Genomic DNA, 18,581 nt, shown 5'->3' on the forward strand with positions numbered 1-18,581 from the left:
CAAGTATGGTGATACCTAGTTGGTTCAGTTAAGTTATGTTTTAGTTTCACCAACAGTGGGTGGTTATTAGTGTTCTAAGTGTGGGAGAATTGGGAATTATCTGGTTGAGCATCAGTTATTGAAGGTTTTGTTAGTGGCTGTTCGGATTGCTTCTTTCAGAATTGTTGGACAGATGTTGATCGGTGAACCTTTCCAGAAGCGGGTATGTTCAGCTCCAGGTGGGTTTGTGGTCGTCTGGTTTAGGTGTCAAGGTGTCCTAAACCATTGGTCGTTGAGCTCGTCATTCAGCGGGAATCCTACGAAGGATTTAAGTGGTGACAGTTAAGAGTAAAGAATGTGTCGCCGACCCTCCTGTATAGTGTGTTTATGTTTCCTTTGGTCCCTTGGTAAGATCGCCCTCAGTGGTGGAGTGGAAGTTCTGATTCATAGTAGACTCAGTTTTGGCAACTTTTGGGATCGCATTGGAAGTCTTCTCGAGCTAGTTTCGTTTTGGTAGGATCCGTGCAGTCTTAATCAAGTTTGGGAGCTTGTTTCGATTAGTGATGAGGATGTTTTCTGGTATTGATGGAGGCGGTGTGTTGATTTACCTCGGGAAATCTTTCCTTTAGATGAGGTTCGGGTTTCCTAAGAATGTGCATGGTTCTGTTGGGTTATAGCCTTGGTATTCGGTCAAGATTTCGACCATTATCCTATTCTTGGGTCATGCATGAGTATGACCATGGTTTCGTAAGATTTTTCTTGGGTAGCAGCTTGCTCTATGAAGGGAATCGGGTGCGGTAGGATTGCAACATTGTTGTACTCGATTGGTGATTTTGAGGGACATTGTTTAGATCCCTTCAAGGCAACGTAATGAGGTGAGTATCTTTCGGTTTAGAGTGTTGGACGAATTTTTTCATACCGATAAGGTCGGTGTGAGATCGGGAGCATTCCAGACATGGGCTGAGGGCCAGGGAGGGCATTTCAGACTCTTGTTGTGGGATCGGAAGCAATCCAGACCTATGCTGAGGACCTAGTAGGGGTATTCCAGTCATGGGTTATGGGCCTAATGGTAATGATTATTCATTTAATCTATTTGTGATACTCTCAGTATTGACGCGTTGATGGGATCGGAAGGCCCATAAATCAGTTGGTTTGGATAGGGAGTGGTCAAGGGTTGTTGGGAGTACCAATCAGGTATCAGAATGAATCTGTGGAATGTCTGATCTGTATTTCTTTTTGTTCGCAAGTTGTTGTTAGGGACTGGATGAAATACGAAAATTCTTGGTTTGATCATCTTCTCTCGTCGGTTCAGAGGTTGGTAATGGAATGGCAGAGAGTCAAAGGTTATTCTAAGGTTTTGGTGCATCATATGGATTCGGATTGGGAGAGGTTCACTATTGACTTGGTTTGAGGATCTCTTCTGCATGTTTTGTGGTATCTTTAGTCAGAGACTTGGGATGGATTCATGGATGGCCATTTCGGGATGGCTTATGGTGGGAACTTACGTTGAGAATTGTGAGTGCATCCGTGTAATGATTGTAAATCAGGGAGATGTGAGTTAAGGAATTGGTATGCCAAAGGAATTCGTTGGCGGGTCAGGACTTAGTTCATGTGTTTGTGCTCTTGGATAGTTCTATCAGTGAAGATCAGGCAGGTAATAGGATTTCAGAATTTTAGCAGCCGCGTATCATTTCGACAGTTAAGGAAATTCATGTTCCATATCTCATTGTATTCATGGAATATTATCATCAAGAGTTGAATAGATAGTTTAATGGATAAGCTCCATGGTTTTAGCTCTGGTTCAGTAAAGGTGGTCTGTTAGGGAGTCAGACCTATTTCAAGTTTTGAGGTTTCATGTTAGGAAGGGTTGGTTTCACATATGGCATGATTGTTTTGCTGCATGGGATTATGGATTTGTCTTCTTCGGGTTGAAAGGGTTTCTTTTGGGTTTAGTCACCTTTAAGAGGTTTTGGAATGTTCATGGCCGTGGTTGTGCCCCTCAAGATGTCGGGTATGTCGGGGATGGTAAGGAATGATTTCGAGGACAAAGTCAAATTGAAGTGGGGGAGAGTTGTAACACCCCAATCTTCAAGTAATTTCAAATTCATCCCTTGGGTTGTAATTAAGTGATTTGAGTCCCTGGATTGGAAAGAAGTGGCCACAGGAAGCCCTAGTGTCAAAATGATGATTATAGGATCATGAGTAGTATGCAGAGTGTATATGTGAGTATGCTAAGCATACTAGGGCGTGCCCTAGTACGCTGGGTGTACACATATATACGGTGGGTGTACGTGTGTCCGGGTGAAACCCTTTTTTTATGGTTTGTAGAGTATTTAAGCCTCATTATCGACCCTTTTTCCCCGTCTTTTCAGCCTCCAAGTTCTGGGATCATTTTTGGAAAACCCTAACTCCTCTAGTGTGTGTGTGTGTGTATGGGTTAAGAGTGTGTTTCTTGTATGGTTGAAGGAGAAGTTAGTGCATCAAAGGAGTCAAGGAAGGAAGCAACTTGTAGATCTGGGATTATCATCTTCTTGGGAAGCTTTAGGAGGTATAAAGCTTCCACATTTATTCTTGGATTGTTTAGATCTTGTTTTGGTAGATTTTTGGTGTTCTTCTTGTCCCAAAAGTCCCATTGTTATGCATGCTTTGTTTTGGACGTTTTGAGCCGTCCTTTCAGACCCTAGGAAGGGTTCTAAGTCAAAAAAAATGAGGTCCCTTTGGTTGGTTTGGCTTCATGTTATTAATAGGAGGTCTTAATGGATTAAGACCATGCATTAATCCATTTTGGACGACCAAAGTCTTAAGGTTTGAGACTTTATTGTTCTTTAGTGCTTTTGAGCCATGGATCTAAGGTTTGAGCTTAAGTGCTTAAGCCATTAAGCACTTAAGAAGGAAAAAAGATCTGCAAGGGTACTCCCCACATAGGGAAGCGTACGCCGTATATACCGAGTCAACCACCCCGATGGTGGCAATAGGAGGCGAATTACACCTAGCGTACCGAAGGGGTACGCCCCGTGTACGCGCTCTACGTAGGTTTGGACTTTGGGCTTCAGGTTTGGGCCATCTGTTTGGGCTTTGATTCTTAGGCCCTAATGGACTATCTAGATAAGTGTGTTTTGGGCTAAATAGATGATCGAACCTTAGATAAGGCCCAATAAGGAGTTGGGCCCAATTTGGAAATTGGGCCAAGTGTGGGCCTTGAGGTAATTTGACCTTTTTGGATCAAAATTCAGGTTTGGTTTGCATTGGGTTGTATTGGATCGTCTGGTATTTTATGGTTTGGGCTTTTGGCTTGCTGGATCTTCTTGAGTGAAGGCCCAATTTGAAAAATTGGGCTATAATCGTACTTAAGGAGTTTTGGTTGATATTGGGCCTTTTGTCATCTTGTTTGGGCCTTAGCTTTGGGCCAAGCTTGAGGAAGGGTAAAAAGGGTTTTTACCGTGAATTGGACTTGAGTTATGAGTTAGCGACTAGATGTTGATGAACTGTCATTTTGGTATCTGTTAGCATGTGGGTGATAGCGGATCTGCAACTAGAGGTTATTCATGGAGTCAACTATTGATGGGGTGCTGTCTTGATATAGTGGTGCAGAATTTGGTAGCCAGTAGCCAGGGATCGTCTATGTGATCAGAAGTGCGAGGTCAGTTTTTCTTACTGTACGTACGGGTGGAAGTCACCAAGGCCGACCAATTGGATTTATAACCTTATATTGCTGATATGCTAAGTATGATATAGTTATGCATGCTAATCTTGTTATGCTAGTCTGGTAGATCTATAGGACTACCTGTGAATTGCCTGTTTATATGTTTATGATATTATCTGCTATATGTCGACATATTGTGTGGGTGGGTTGAGGTAGTAATGCTTCGTGTTGTAGCCAACAAACCTTGGAGCAATCCATATATGAGCTGAGGGCCAGGTAGGGCATGCCAGACTCATACTGAGGGCTCACTAGCATTCTAGATATGAACTGAGGACGTGGTTGGTATACCAGACTCGTACTAAGTGCTTGAGGGTATTGGAGCAATCCAGATATGAGTTGAGGGTCAGGAAGGGCATGCTAGACTCATACTGAGGGCTCATGGGCATTTTAGATACGAGCTGAGGGTCCGGTGGGGCATACCAAACTCGTACTAAGGGCCGGGGAGCAAGCCAGACATCAGCCGTGGGCCCAGGGGGCAAGCCAGACTTATGATGTGGGCTCAAGGGTAATCCAGTCTGTTAGCTGTGAATCCATTGCATGCTGTGATTTTGTATATGTGCTATTGTTTGTGAATTGGTATTGTGGGGAACTCACTAAGCTTCGTGCTTCCAATTTTGGTTTCTGGTTTCAGGTACTTTAGTGGATCGTGGCAAGGTGAAGGCATGACCGTACACATCCTCACGTTTTTGGAACTTATGGTTTCTGGGAAGCTTTGATAACGTTATTGTTTTGAAAACTATGTGTAAATGATTCCGGTTTTACATAATGGTTTTGGAAACAACGGTTTTGTAAACACTTCTTTAATAAATGGGTTGTTTTAAAAAGTTTAAGTTTTATTGAAATTTTATGGATGCTACATTGAACCTGGTTTAGGCTGAAAGTTTCGAATTCAGAGGCCACCTTTTTGAGGATTTGAAGGTATAATGCTAGTCTTTCAGATTTCACTACATAGGATCCATTAAAATGATTAGTTAATAATGTGTCAACGAATAGCTGAAGATCCTTGATTTAAGGATCCTTGGCCTGTTTTAATCCCATGATCAATGCTTCGTATTCAGCTTTGTTGTTGGTTGCATTGAATTCATAACTAGCTGCCTGGGGTTTGATGTTCCCATGTGGCAATTTTAGTATGATCCCTAGGCTTGTTCCTCTAATGTCCGAGGATCCGTCAGTAAAGATTGTCCATCTTCCCGTGCTTTCTTCTTTTTGGAGTTCCTTGCTCTCCAACTCTGCTTCAAGTTGTAGATCATCATTGAAATTAGCCACAAAGTCTGCTAGTGCTTGAGACTTTATGTTGGTCTTGGTTCATATTGGATGTCATATGTGCTTAGCTTTACGGACCACTTTTCCATCCTACCTGACATCTCAGGTTTTTGCATACCATTCTTGATGGGGTAATTAGTTTTCACATGTATAATATGTCTTTCAAAATAGTGTCTTAATTTTGTGGAAGCAGTTACTCATGCAAGTATTAGTTTTTTAAGATGTGAATACCTGGTCTCAGGATCCAGGAGACTTTTACTTACATAGTATATGGGATGTTGGTCCCCATTGAGATCATTGGCTAAAACTGCACTTACAATGTTAGAGGATACTGAAAGGTATAGGAGGAGTGGTTCCCCATCTAGTGGTTTCATTAGTAAGGTTGCATAACTTAAATAATTTTTAAGTTCTTAAAAAGCATCTTTTTGCTCTTTAGTCCACTCAAACCTTTTGTTCTTCTTCAAGATATCATTGAAAGGCTTGCACCTTTCTGAGTATCTTGAGATGAACCTGTTAAGTGCTGTTACTCATCCTGTTAGTCTCTAAATATCATTTGTTGAGGATGGGGATTTTAAATCGATGATGGATTTTATTTGTTCCGTATTTTCTTCTATTCCTCTTTTAGTCACCATGTATCCAAGGAACTTGCCCGACCTCACTCCAAAGTGACACTTGGAAGGGTTCCGCTTCATGTTATATTCGTCTAGTATGTTGAAGGCATCTTCAATATCTTTGAGGTGATCTTCAACTTTATTTGATTTTACTACCATGCCATCGATGTAGACCTCCATGGTGTCCCCCAGTTTATCCTCGAACATTTGATTGACTAACCTTTGGTATGTTGCACCTATATTTTTAAAACCAAAGGGCATAACATTATAGAAGTATATACCCATTGGGGTAATGAATGTGGTATCCTCTTGGTCATATGGTTCCATTTGGATTTTTTGGAACCTTGCTGATGCATCCATAAATGTTAGCAGGTCATGGCCATCTGTTGCATCTATCATGGAGTCTATGTGTGGCAGGGGAAAAGGATCCTTAAGGAAAGCCTTATTTAGATCCGTATAGTCCACACATACCCTCCATTTTCTGTTATTCTTCTGTACGTCGACTATGTTGGCTGGCCATCTTGGGAACTTGACCTCCTTAATCATCCCTATTTTGAGGACCTTTTCTATTTCTTCTTGGATGATTTGGTTTCTTTTGGGTGCAAACTTTCTTATCGTTTGGTGTATTGGTCTGAAAGAAGGATCAATGTTAAGTTTATTAGTTATAATATTATTGTCTATACTTGTCATATCCTCATGCTTCCATGTGAATGGTTTGCTTCTATCTTTCAGGAACTTTATTAGTTCCTATTTGATTTGTTCTGGCAGTGAGGATCCTATCAAGATTTTTGATTTAGGATCCTTGAGGTTCAGGGGCACTTACTTTAAATCCTGTTCTTTTGTCTCCAACACACCTCGTTCCACCTGATTTAATTGCTATCCTTGTTGTTGTATTGTTGAAGATTTCATCGAAGTCTTGTAGCATTCCTTGGATTCTTTTTGATCACCCGTGATCTTTACTATCCTCCATGGAGTGGGCCTTTTGACACATTGATGGTATAGCGAGGGGACAACCTTCATATCGTGGATCCATGGTCTACGTAGTATAACATTATAAGAGGATAATGTATCAATTACACAAAAACGTTGCATAGAGTTTACCCTCTCTATGTAAATAAGTAACTTTATCTCGCCGACAATATGTTTTGTTTTGCCATTGAATCCGATCAGCACTGAGGATCTTTTGACTATTTTGGCTTCAGGGATGTTCATCTTTTTCAGAGCATCCAAGAGGATGATGTTGACTGAGGATCCTCCATCAACAAGGATACTTATCACAAAATGGTTGGCAATGTAAAGTGTGATCAACAAGCCATTATGTTGAGGATCCTGGACGTCTATTCTATCTGTTTTGTCGAAGGTGATTTCCTTCTCGTTTGTGATCGATGTGTTTTTTCATGGCCTTTCTTCTTTCTCCATCTTCGACACCTTAGCATGTCGTTTTGCTGCAAAATAAGAGGGGCCACAAATGTCAGATCCTTTAGAGATTAGATTGATTACCTTTTCATCCGCATGAGGGGACCTATTTTTTAGGATCTTATGAGGATCCTGATCCTTTTCTTCTTCTAATGATCTCCTTGAGGTATCCTTTGTTGAGTAGGTAACTAATCTCTTTTCTTAGGGCTATGCAATATTCCGTAATTTGACCAAAGTCCTCATGGTATACACACCATTTGGACTTGTCTTTTTAGGTGGTGGATTTTCTCCCTTCCTTGGCCATCTCATTCTGTCGCGAAGATCCTGCATAACAAATATTAAACCTGAAATATCCACATAGAAATAATAGTCAGTTTTTTAGGAAATTCTTCTTCCTCCCCTTCATCTTCAAGGGCATTAGCCTTATGTTGATCAGGTTTGGAATAAGGTTTAGAATTATAGGATCTATGGGCCGAGGAGTCGGCCCTTTTATTGGGATTATCATATGATTTTGGTGGGTTGCTCGTCTTTTGGATCTCCTTATCTTCTTCGAGCCTTATGAGGCTTAGGACTCTTTTCCTTACTTCGTATATTCTTTTTCATGGAGTCATTACAAGGTCTTCGTAGAGAGGGGAGTCTTTCTTCAAACCGATTTTGAAGGCTTCTACGACAGTTGCCATATTGATGTTGGGGATACTCAGAGCTTCCATGCTAAATTTGTTTACGAAAATCCTAAAGGATTCCTTAGGATCCTAAACCACTCGACAGAGAACACTAGTGATCTTCTCAAATTTTTTGCTACAAGAAAATTGGTTGTTAAAAATATTAAGTAAATGTACAAACGAAGTGATAGAACATGGAGGAATGTTTAGTAGCCATTTCAAAGTTAATCCTGTGAGGGTTGAACCAAAACCCTTGAATATGAAAGCTTCTTTCAAGTGTGTGGGAATGGGGATGATCCATTCTTTCAAGTGTGAGGGTTTGTTAGTATCATCTTGTTTCTCTTAATATTTTTGTTGTATCACCAATCTTTTCTTGTCATTTTAGTAAATACTCATGTTGGTTTGACTATTTCCTTCTATTTTGTGCAACATCACTGTTTGGTATGACAAAATTGATCTGTGGTGTTTAGGTCCCTACCAATATCTTGACATATTCCAAAATCCAAATTGATAAAATGAATGATCTTGATTCCAAAATCATAAGAAACTGGACTAATTTTGTTGCTATTTCAGGAACTCTGAATTCAATTTTGAGACTAGAAATTCCGATTCCGAGACCAAGGATTGCAAACTCCGATTCCAGAACTCGGAACGACTGCGAGCGTTCGGAGCGATTCAGAGATTGTTTTGAATGCGAGTCCCAATTTCGAACGCCAAACCTGCGAACCAGAAACAACTTACAAACAATGAATCTCCGAAGCAAAATCAGTTCCGGTTTGATTTTGAAATTCCGATTGATAGCATTTGAATCCGATTGCGATTTTGTTTTACAGCGTGAGACTTCCGATTGCAGGAAATAAATTAAGCCATTTTGACCATAGTTCCGATACGAACCCTTTTTGTTTTAATGAAATTGCAGTTTGTACCCAGAGTTCCGAAAGTGACCCATTTTTGTCTTTAATTACGAATTTAACCCTTTATTTCTTCAAAGTTCCGAAACTAACCCCTTTTTGTCAATAATTCTGAATGTAACCCTCCTGTTACATTACACTGACAACTTGCACCCCTTTTGCTGAAATGTGTCAGATTGCAGCCCTCTTTTTGCAGAAAAAGTCACGTTTCACCAACTTTTCACCTTTTTGTCATTTTCAATCAAGAAAAATCAATATAAATTGATTTCTTCAACACAATTTCACCATTTTTATAGAAATTTCGTCAGCTTTTGTGCTTTTTTTGCTAAAGGTTTATGGAATCTTTTGGACCCATTTAAGATTCAAAATTGAAGTTGGTTTCTTGCACACTCATTTATTTTAGGAAAATCGATCATCTTCTGAAAATAATATCCGCTTTTTAGTTTGAAAACAAAAATTTCCAAAAATCTCATTGACCCAACTAAAAACCTTTTTCTTTTTTTTCCAACTTCTAACATCTTCATCTAAACAAAAATTGAATTTTCTTTGAACATTCTTGACTTCGGTTTTCTGAACCTTTTCACATGTATGAGGGACTTGAACCTTGGGCATCCAAACCTTCTTCATTTTACTCTTGTTCTTATTCTTATTCTTTCTTTTCTGATTTCAAGGCTTTAGAAACAAATTTTGGATCTGAACAACCTCTTCACATTTCTGAATCCGAACATTTGAAGACTTTTGAACACAATCATTAAGAGTTTGGTAAATCTGCACATCTTGAATTATTGGCTTTCTGTAAGGAATCAATCATTCAAAAACATCACCAGAACTAGAAAAATCATCTGTTTGGGTTCCAATAGAACAAAACTTATTTATTTTCACTATTTTAGAAGACTTGATTTGTGATTCAATGTTTGAAACACCAGATTCGGAGCTAATGACTTCTGAATCACAAACCTTTGTATGAACATCTGACTCCCCCTCAACAAAAGCATCTAGAGTCACCTTTTCTTTAGAAACATGGAAATCATTATGAACTTCACCAAGAACACCAAGAACATCTTCTTTTCTCATAGAATATTCTTTTCTTTTTCTTTCTCTCCTAACATATTCTTTTCTTTTTCTTTCTAACTCGAACTACTGTTCATTTTTCAGTTCTAAATGTGCTTTAATAATACGAAATTGATTTATCAAAACTTCATCGTTTGCTAAGAAACAACTTCTATATTGATTACAAATTGTGAACTTTTCTATCTCCCCATCAACAAAGAGATTATACATCTCAATAGCATCTCGATCCACATATTGATTGTACGAACGCCAATATTTTCTTAATTCCAGACAAAAATTTGAATTAGTGATCTTTAATCCAAGATAAAAAAAACATAAGGAAAAAAAACAATGAGTTTGGTGAAACCATTAGATCTTTAACAAGTGACAGAACTTGAAGAGAGAGAAAGTAGATCTGATAAGATTTCTAGAGAGATAAAACGGATCTGAGATGGTTTTTAGAGAGATAAAGTAGATCTGAACACAAATATTAGAATGAACACGGTATTCTTCTTCTATTTCTCTTCCAGAACACGAATCAAGAACAAATTAATTGAAAGAATGGTTAGAAAATAACAGATCTAAGATAGGTTTTGTAACAAAACGAGATATTTCACTTTTTCTTTTCAGAAAACTTACAAAACTTGAAGAACAAGGTGAGATTCAAGAATTTTTTTTGCCAAATCTGATCGATTCTTGTAATAATTGTTGAGATCTACAAGAACCCACTCTGATACCACTTGTTAGAAATAAATCCGAGATGACGAATGCGGAACTTCAAGAACAATAAATAATCAATCACCATCATATGCAAATAATCTGATAAAGGTTTTCTGTATATTTATATGGATATGAACGTACAAAGAAAACCTTAATATGGAAAAAGCATCCATCAAAAGCTAACCTAATGATTATTTATAGGGAACATAAAATATTTACCAAAAATATAAAACCCTAAAAAGGCTTCCCTAAATAACTAAACATGCCAAATCAGTTCAATATCTCAAATACTCAACAAAATTAGATTTCGAGAGTTGCATACCATTAAGATCCACACCATTGAATCATCCAACAATCAATGAGGAGAAATTTTTATCGTCACAGATGGATGAATGCGTTCCGATAGCTAGAACACATACATGATGAAGAAGAAAGCGGAAGAGGAAATTGAAATCAAAATTAAGAAGAAAGAGTAGTCACTGTTCATCCAGTTTTGGAGAGGTTAGAAGTGAAACGTCGTTCGATAAGGATGTACTACCGATAGAAATGTACAAAAAAAACTTATTTATCTATTTGATGCACACTTCGTTGGTTCGCTCTCTTTTAAATAGTTCGTTGTTGAACTTTATTTTATATATATATATATATATATATATATATATATATATATATATATATATATATAGAGAGAGAGAGAGAGAGAGAGAGGGCTAGGTTATAATGTGGATGAACCATTATTGTGTGGACGTGTGGATAATGTTATTCTATGAGAATTACGACGAGAATAAGTTGTTTAGTAATGCGGATACGTTCAACCTTACATAAATATCATCATTTTATGCATTCGCACTAATTTTTATTCATTTTTGTTCTCGCACATCGATTTTCACTCACTTTCATTCTGACAGAATACGACTCAATAAACATTCTGACAACATTTTGACAAAATGAGAATAATAATAAAAATCTATAATAACTTTATAGATGATTTAATTAGTGAAAATGTGTATTAATGACAATAGTTACGTAAGATTGAACATATTTATATTATCAAACAACATATTTTCTTTGTCATTCTCACAGAATAGCACTGTCCACATATCCGCACAATAGATGTCAATCCATATTTGAACCTAGCTCTCTCTCTCTCTCTCTCTCTCTCTGTCTATATATATATATATATATATATATATATATATATATATATATATATATATATATATATATATATATATATATATATATAATAGAAAACCTTAGAAAAACCCAATGTATTTTCATCAAATACTTAAAAAGACCACTATATTATTTTTTAGTGCACTAAAACCTTTAAATATTCAGAAATTCTTATTTACGGTTTTCTGACCTCAGAAAAACCTAATATATTTTCATGAAAAGATTAAAAAAAACCGTTATATTATTTTTTTTAGTGCATTTAAACCATCGTATTTTTAATTTTTTTTTTTAATCTAATGAATTGTAATAATCAAAACGTTGAGAATCGATTACCTAGCATTTTTGTTTATCTAGGATATACCAAACTTGATGCATTAAATGATACATTTAAAAAGTATAAAGATTTTAACGTACAAAAAAATAAAATAGTGGTTTTTTATAAACTTTGATGAAAATATATTGGGGTTTTATAAGGTTTTCCATATATATATATATATATATATATATATATATATATATATATATATATATATATATATATATATATATATATATATATATATATATATATATATATATATATATATATATATATATATATATATATAGGGAGTGGTTCAAATGAGAACCATAAAAGATTAAGAACCCCATTAGTTAGTAAATATTTACATGATATTCTTATTAAACATGTGAAAATCCTATTTTTTTCTCTTTTCAATACAAAAGGGCAAAATTGTAATTTTTGCAGTATAATATTTTCATTCTTATATGCTCTCATATTTGAACATACAACTTATATAAATTACAAGTTTATACAGTCCATTCATAGTTTAATTCCCAAAATTCACAGCTTAATACAAACCATTTTATAATAACTCACAAACTTAAAAAAATCAAAATTTCGAAGTCTACTACTACCACCACCACACGTTGCCACCAACCACCTGCACCAGCATCGCAACCATTATTTTCTTCTAAATTAGATCTGTAAACAAAGCCATGCATTAATAACATAAATACCACATTCATAGTCTAATAAAACCATTTATTTCACTCATTTTGAATTTAATGCAAAAATATTATTAAAACTAATGTATTCTTACATATTTATACAACACAAAAAATAAATATATTCAGAAAAAAATTAACAAAAAAATTTATACATAAATCATTCATATTTTAAATTGTGAATTTAATATATTAAGTCGTGAATAATATTTACATTATTTCAAAAGAAAACAAAAAAAAAATATAAGATAATCACAGCTTATTGTCAATTCATTCACAACTTAATACAATCAACTCATAATTTAATACACAAAATTCACAGCTTAATATAGTCAATTCATAGTCTAAGAAGAAAATACACAGTTTAATGCTGTCAGTTCACAGTTTACAATACAAAAGTCACAGCTTAATACACAAAAAGTATGAATCCATAACCATATTTTCAAATTAACACTCTTTATATAGTCAATTCAAAGTTTATACACAAAATTCATAGCTTAATACAAGTAACTTCATAGTTTCATACACATAATTCACAATTTAATCTAGTCAATTTACGGTTTAAAAAGAAAATTCACAGCTTAATACAGTTAATTCGTAGTTTAAAAAGAAAATTCAAAGTTTAATGCAATCAATTTATAGTTTAAAACACAAAAATGACAGCTTAGTACACTAAATTAACATTTTAATACACAAAAAGTAGTATTCACATCCATATTATCAACTTAAAACACTTATTACAATTAATACACAATTTAATATAGAAAATTCACAAACTAGTATAATAAATTTGAAGTTTAATTCAAAAAAATTATACATTCACAATTTAATAGCAGTTAAAACTAAGATTAACAAAATTATATGACAAATAAGAGATTAAAACATCAAATTCACACATTAACAAAAAAAAAAACCCAATATATATTAGAGATCTACAACAAATGCAAGTAGAAAAACATATTATCAACTTAAAACTTTTAACTCATAGTTAAATACAGAAAATTCACTGTTTAATACAAAAAAAATATGCATTCAAAAGAATATTATCAACTTAAAAATTTACTACAATCAATTCACAGTTTAATACAATTAATTCATAGTTAAATATACAAAACTCACAGCTTAATATAGTCAATTTACAGTTTAAACAATAAATTCACAGCTTAATGCATTCAATTCGCAATTTTACACACAAATATCACAGCTAAATACACAAACTTCATATTTTAATATACAAAAAATATGCATTCACAACTTAATAACTTACCAAATTTCATTGAGGCATTTCATCAAACACTTTGTGTGCATCTTTTTATCAGAACTTCCTTTTGTAAACACAATCAATGTAAACACCATATACACACCAGATCTAACCTGAAAATGGACAAAAACATCATATCAGATGTCGATTTGGTGGTGTTTTGACCAAAAATAAGAGAAACAGAGATGAAAACGAGTAATAGAGGGGAAGGAGGCGACACATAACAGATCTGGAGGTGTAAATCATAGATTTCTAAGCGAAAATAAGAGGTATGTCGTCAAAGATCATAGATCTATAGTTGGAGATCATAGATCTATAAAGAATCAACATAAATCTGATGAAAACGAAAGCTTTTGGAGGTCGAACAGACGTATCAATGGTAGGTGGAGGTGGTGGTGCACCAAATCTGAACAATTTTGGTGGTGTTTCAAGGAGATTGAGAAAAAAAAGAAGGCGGATGGAGATATGTAACCGGAGCAACGTCATAAGAGTGGTTGGGTTGCTGTGATAGATGTTTCTTCCGCCGAAAGTAGGTGGTGGCAATGGTTAGTGGCGGCACCGAAGGTAGCAGGTGGTGGTGGAAAGTCACCAGAGGTAGGAGGGAGAGGAATAGATGTTTGGTGAGAGAGAGGGAGAATGAGCTTTTCGAGATCTGATGTTTTGATCTGGTATTTTAAATTTAACTGAAATAATGTGTTTGTGACAAAAATGCCCTTTATAAGCTAAAATTAGAGGTTCTTAAAGTTCTTATTATTTTTTGGTTCTCATTTGAACCTTTTTATATATATATATATATATATATATATATATATATATATATATATATATATATATATATATATATATATATATATATATATATATATATAAAAGGTCAAATAAAACCAGAGAATATTCTGCTAGACATGAAGATGAATTCTTAACAAATTATTTTGGGTGTCAACAAAAGATATTTTAAATTATAAGATAAATAGTAATTTTCAAATATTTTAAAGTGTTATTTTCGTTATTGTTTAGCCAAATAGTATAAAATTAAAAAAAAGTAATTATTATTTCTAAACATTACATGTGATATTCTAACATTATATTACTCTCGTGTTTATTAATGAGTATGTATGTGTATAATTATGATGGACTATTAAATTATAAATTATTTATGATCCTTTAGAATATTTTTATAAAGTATTACACGTGTAATCATTTGTAAACAATATAAAATTATGGTTGAAATATTTATTTGTAACAATGATATCTTTTATTTTTAACTTTTTGAAATTTTTATCTTTAGAAAAGAAAACTAACAAAAATTAATTACTTTTTTTTTGGTGTTCTAATTGGTTTTTGTTATTGATCTTTATAATGACTCCATGAGTGCCTCATATGTCTAAGAAAAAACTAATTGTCTCAAATATATATATATATATATATATATATATATATACCTTATAAAACATTTGTGGTCAAATGCTGAATTTTAAGTCGTAGAAACCCTTAAAAAATATATACAATGTATTTACGTATTAAAATCTTATGTGTTCAACAAAAATAGATAAGTTGAGTGGATAAAGACGGATAATTCAAATACGAAGACATAAATCAAATAGTCATCTCCTCAAATTTTTGCTTAAAATATGGAGACTACAAACTCATTTTTCTCTAAAAAAATTCCACCGCCACGCCCACCTCATCTGGATTTACATATGTTTAAACTAACTAAATTTTTTACCCTTACTTTTGTAGGACTTCTACGTATACCATCTCTATCCCATGTACAAGCTACTTCGCCGTCACTACCATCAACTGCTTGCAGATTCACAAATCTGGAAACCTATAACAAATTCTTCATCATCTATGATAATCACAGAAAGGCCTTGAGAAACCTTCTTCTCAATCACGTAGAGTGAAGACCCAAAATCCCCTCATATATACTCTGTGTCTTCATCTCAATCCGTTGTCAAACACATTCACCCCCAACCTCCTTCTCCTCCTCTCGGAAGCCATTGAACCCACAGAAATAGGAACTCCGAAGCCACTAAATCCATCGTTCGCTCACCCTTCCTCACGACAACCACCTACGAACTCCTTTTCTCGAATCCTCAAATCGTCGTTCCCTTTTTCGTGTATGTCAATCGATTTTGGCGTGGCTTTCGATTTCATCTACTAGGACTCGAACAATATTGAACTCTTTTAAGAGTGTACTGATCAAACAAGAGATAGGTTGATTTTGTGACTTGGTTTGATTTACAGTTCAGAAAATCTGGAACATAACAACCTAAGAACCTTGAATTAAGCACCATTGCTTTTGTCTCTTCATGTTTTAGAGTTTTAAATGGCTATACTTCTATTTATTCTTTTTATTTCATTTTTTATTTCTATCGTATCTTTTACAAGTTTCATTGTACACATGAAAAAGACTGATTTGGTGATTTATTTTTCTATTGTGTATTTGCTTGATAGCAGATCAAAAACGAACTATATCAAATTTGTAAGAACGAAGTTTTTTCTTATTTAGGTATAAGAGTTCGTGTTTAGTTAATTTCTTTTACATCAAATCTATTTTTCTTAATAATTAACTTCAAAGTTTGGGTTGAGTTTTACAGATCTAATGAAAGAGTGTGATTAATTGTCGTTGAAAGTTTGGGTTTGGTTTTTTAGACCTCTCCTTTCTTTTCGATCGAAACTTTCTTCATGCTATTTAAGTTTCACCAAATTTTTGGTAGTTTTGTTGGAATTTTATTACACTGTCTAACATTTCTCGGATCCCAACTACTTATTATGCCAAAAGTTCCCATGGCCTGAGACTTTGAGTATAGCTTTAATGTTTCTTATTTATTTTTAGTTTCGTTAGGATTTTTATTGCATGTGGTTTTTGATGGTCGGGTTCAGTTTTTCTGTGCGCATGATCTGAAAGAGAGTTTATAATTACTTCTAAATTTTGAGTTATATTTTCTATTCTATGAATTATAATCAATTTTTCTTCTTAGTAATGAAACCAAAGTTAATATAATTCAACATTTTTTTGTCTATTCAAGAGATTGAAACCTGTATTGGATTTTGTGGGTTCTTTTATTTTGAATTTTGTCTACTCTTCATAATCATCTTTTTCGATTTTGTTAACCGGTGTTAGAGTTTAATTCTACACTTTCTTTAGCCCCGTTTACATCTTCAAGTTGCTTCAGTGGTAGGAAAACAAAAATCATGTAAATTTATTTTCTAAGTTTGAATGATAGTACAGAAAAACTAGAAGAATATTGACATTGAAGAGAACAATTTTTCTATAGTTAACATGTCGATTTGCTTCCATTTTTTTCTCGACTTGTGGTAATATATGTTGACTTTGTGTTTATTTGGTATTCATTAAAGTTCGAAGGTTGTAAGTTGTGTTTGGTATTTGTTTTTAAAAGCTTTATTCTACATTTAATATTTGTTTTTTGTTCAAGTTCAAGGATTTTGGTTTCTGGTTTAGGTTTAATAATTGTAGGTTTAGTTTTTGTTTTGTGTGTTCCATTTCATGTTTAAAGACGTGGGTTGGTGTTTGAGTATGCTATCGTATTTCTTTAAAAATCTAAAGATTATTGGTTGTTGTGTACATTGTTTTAAAGCTTTTAAATGATTTTCATCAATTTAAAGATTGACAAGACTATCTAACATTCAGATACTAAAACAATTTAGAACTCATTATTTTATAAAGATTTGATTGTTTGGATGTCTACTTTGAAATATATGTAGAAATAAACTTTAGATAATAAATAATGGTAAAACCCATTTTGGTTTTTTTAACATGTTTTGGTAACATATATATTTTGCAATACATCCATTTTTGGTAACATATGTATTTTACGATACATAATACTGTTATATATATATATATATATATATATATATATATATATATATATATATGTTAGTTTCAAATGTTTTCACTATTGTGCGCTTGTATGATTGATTCTGGACCAATCATATTGGTTATTTTAAGAAAGTAATTAATGCTTATTAAATGCTGAAGATATAATTAATATCTATTATATCTTCAACATGTAATATGCATTAAACACTTTCTTAAAATAACTAAAATGATTAGTCCAGAATCAGTCATACATGCACACAATAGATAGTGAAAACAAAATAACCTAACCCATATATATATATATATATATATATATATATATATATATATATATATATATATATATATATATATATATATATATATATATATATATATATATATATATATATATATATATATATATATATAGAGAGAGAGAGAGAGAGAGAGAGAGAGAGAGAGAGGAATGAGTTCTATGGAAAACAAATAACTAGGGCAACATCTACCGGAACCAATAATCAAATGACACGTGTCCATTTTTTAAAATATGTACAGTGTAATATTATATTTAGAATATTTCACGTATTTTTCAAAAAAAATAGAATTTTTTATTTATTTATTTTTTATTTTTTTAGTTAATTCAAGTTTCGAAAATAATATTTAAAAAAAGAATTTTTAGATTTTTCCATTTATTTTGAATTTTAAAATTATTTTTTAATATATGTCAGTATAATATTCTATTTAGAATATTTCACGTATTTTTCAAAAAAAAATGGAATTTATTTTATTTTATTTTTATTTATTTTAGTTAATTCAAGTTCTGAAAATAATATATAAAATTTTTTTTTTGGATTTTTCCATTTATTTTACATTTTAAAATTATTTTTAGATTTGGTCTCACGATCTCACAAAATTAGAATGGTCTCAAATGAACCTGATATATATATATATATATATATATATATATATATATATATATATATATATATATA

General features: G+C 33.3%; 1 protein-coding gene across 1 annotated transcript; it reads right to left on the reverse strand.

The window, feature by feature from the left end:
• Window positions 1-5,487: 5,487 nt before the first annotated feature.
• LOC111916934 (uncharacterized) lies at window positions 5,488-9,619 on the reverse strand. Its single transcript, XM_023912585.1, has 5 exons — window positions 9,441-9,619; window positions 9,248-9,338; window positions 9,035-9,205; window positions 7,227-7,296; window positions 5,488-5,792 (listed from the first exon to the last, which is right to left on the reverse strand). Exons 1-5 carry the CDS (start codon window positions 9,617-9,619, stop codon window positions 5,488-5,490), a joined length of 816 nt encoding a protein of 271 aa, XP_023768353.1.
• Between the last annotated feature and the right edge of the window lie 8,962 nt (window positions 9,620-18,581).

The sequence above is a fragment of the Lactuca sativa genome, chromosome 9 (assembly GCF_002870075.4).
Source record: "Lactuca sativa cultivar Salinas chromosome 9, Lsat_Salinas_v11, whole genome shotgun sequence".
NCBI classification, from domain to species: Eukaryota; Viridiplantae; Streptophyta; class Magnoliopsida; order Asterales; family Asteraceae; genus Lactuca; species Lactuca sativa.

Coding starts and splice junctions, on each gene's coding strand:
- LOC111916934 (XM_023912585.1), bottom strand. CDS start 9,619: ATGAGAAAAGAAGATGTTCTTGGTGTTCTTGGTGAAGTTCATAATGAT. Junction 9,206..9,247: donor GGATTCAGAAATGTGAAGAG/GTTGTTCAGATC, acceptor CCTTGAAATCAG/AAAAGAAAGAATAAGAATAA. Junction 5,793..7,226: donor TAAAAAGACAAGTCCAAATG/GTGTGTATACCA, acceptor TTAAAAATATAG/GTGCAACATACCAAAGGTTA.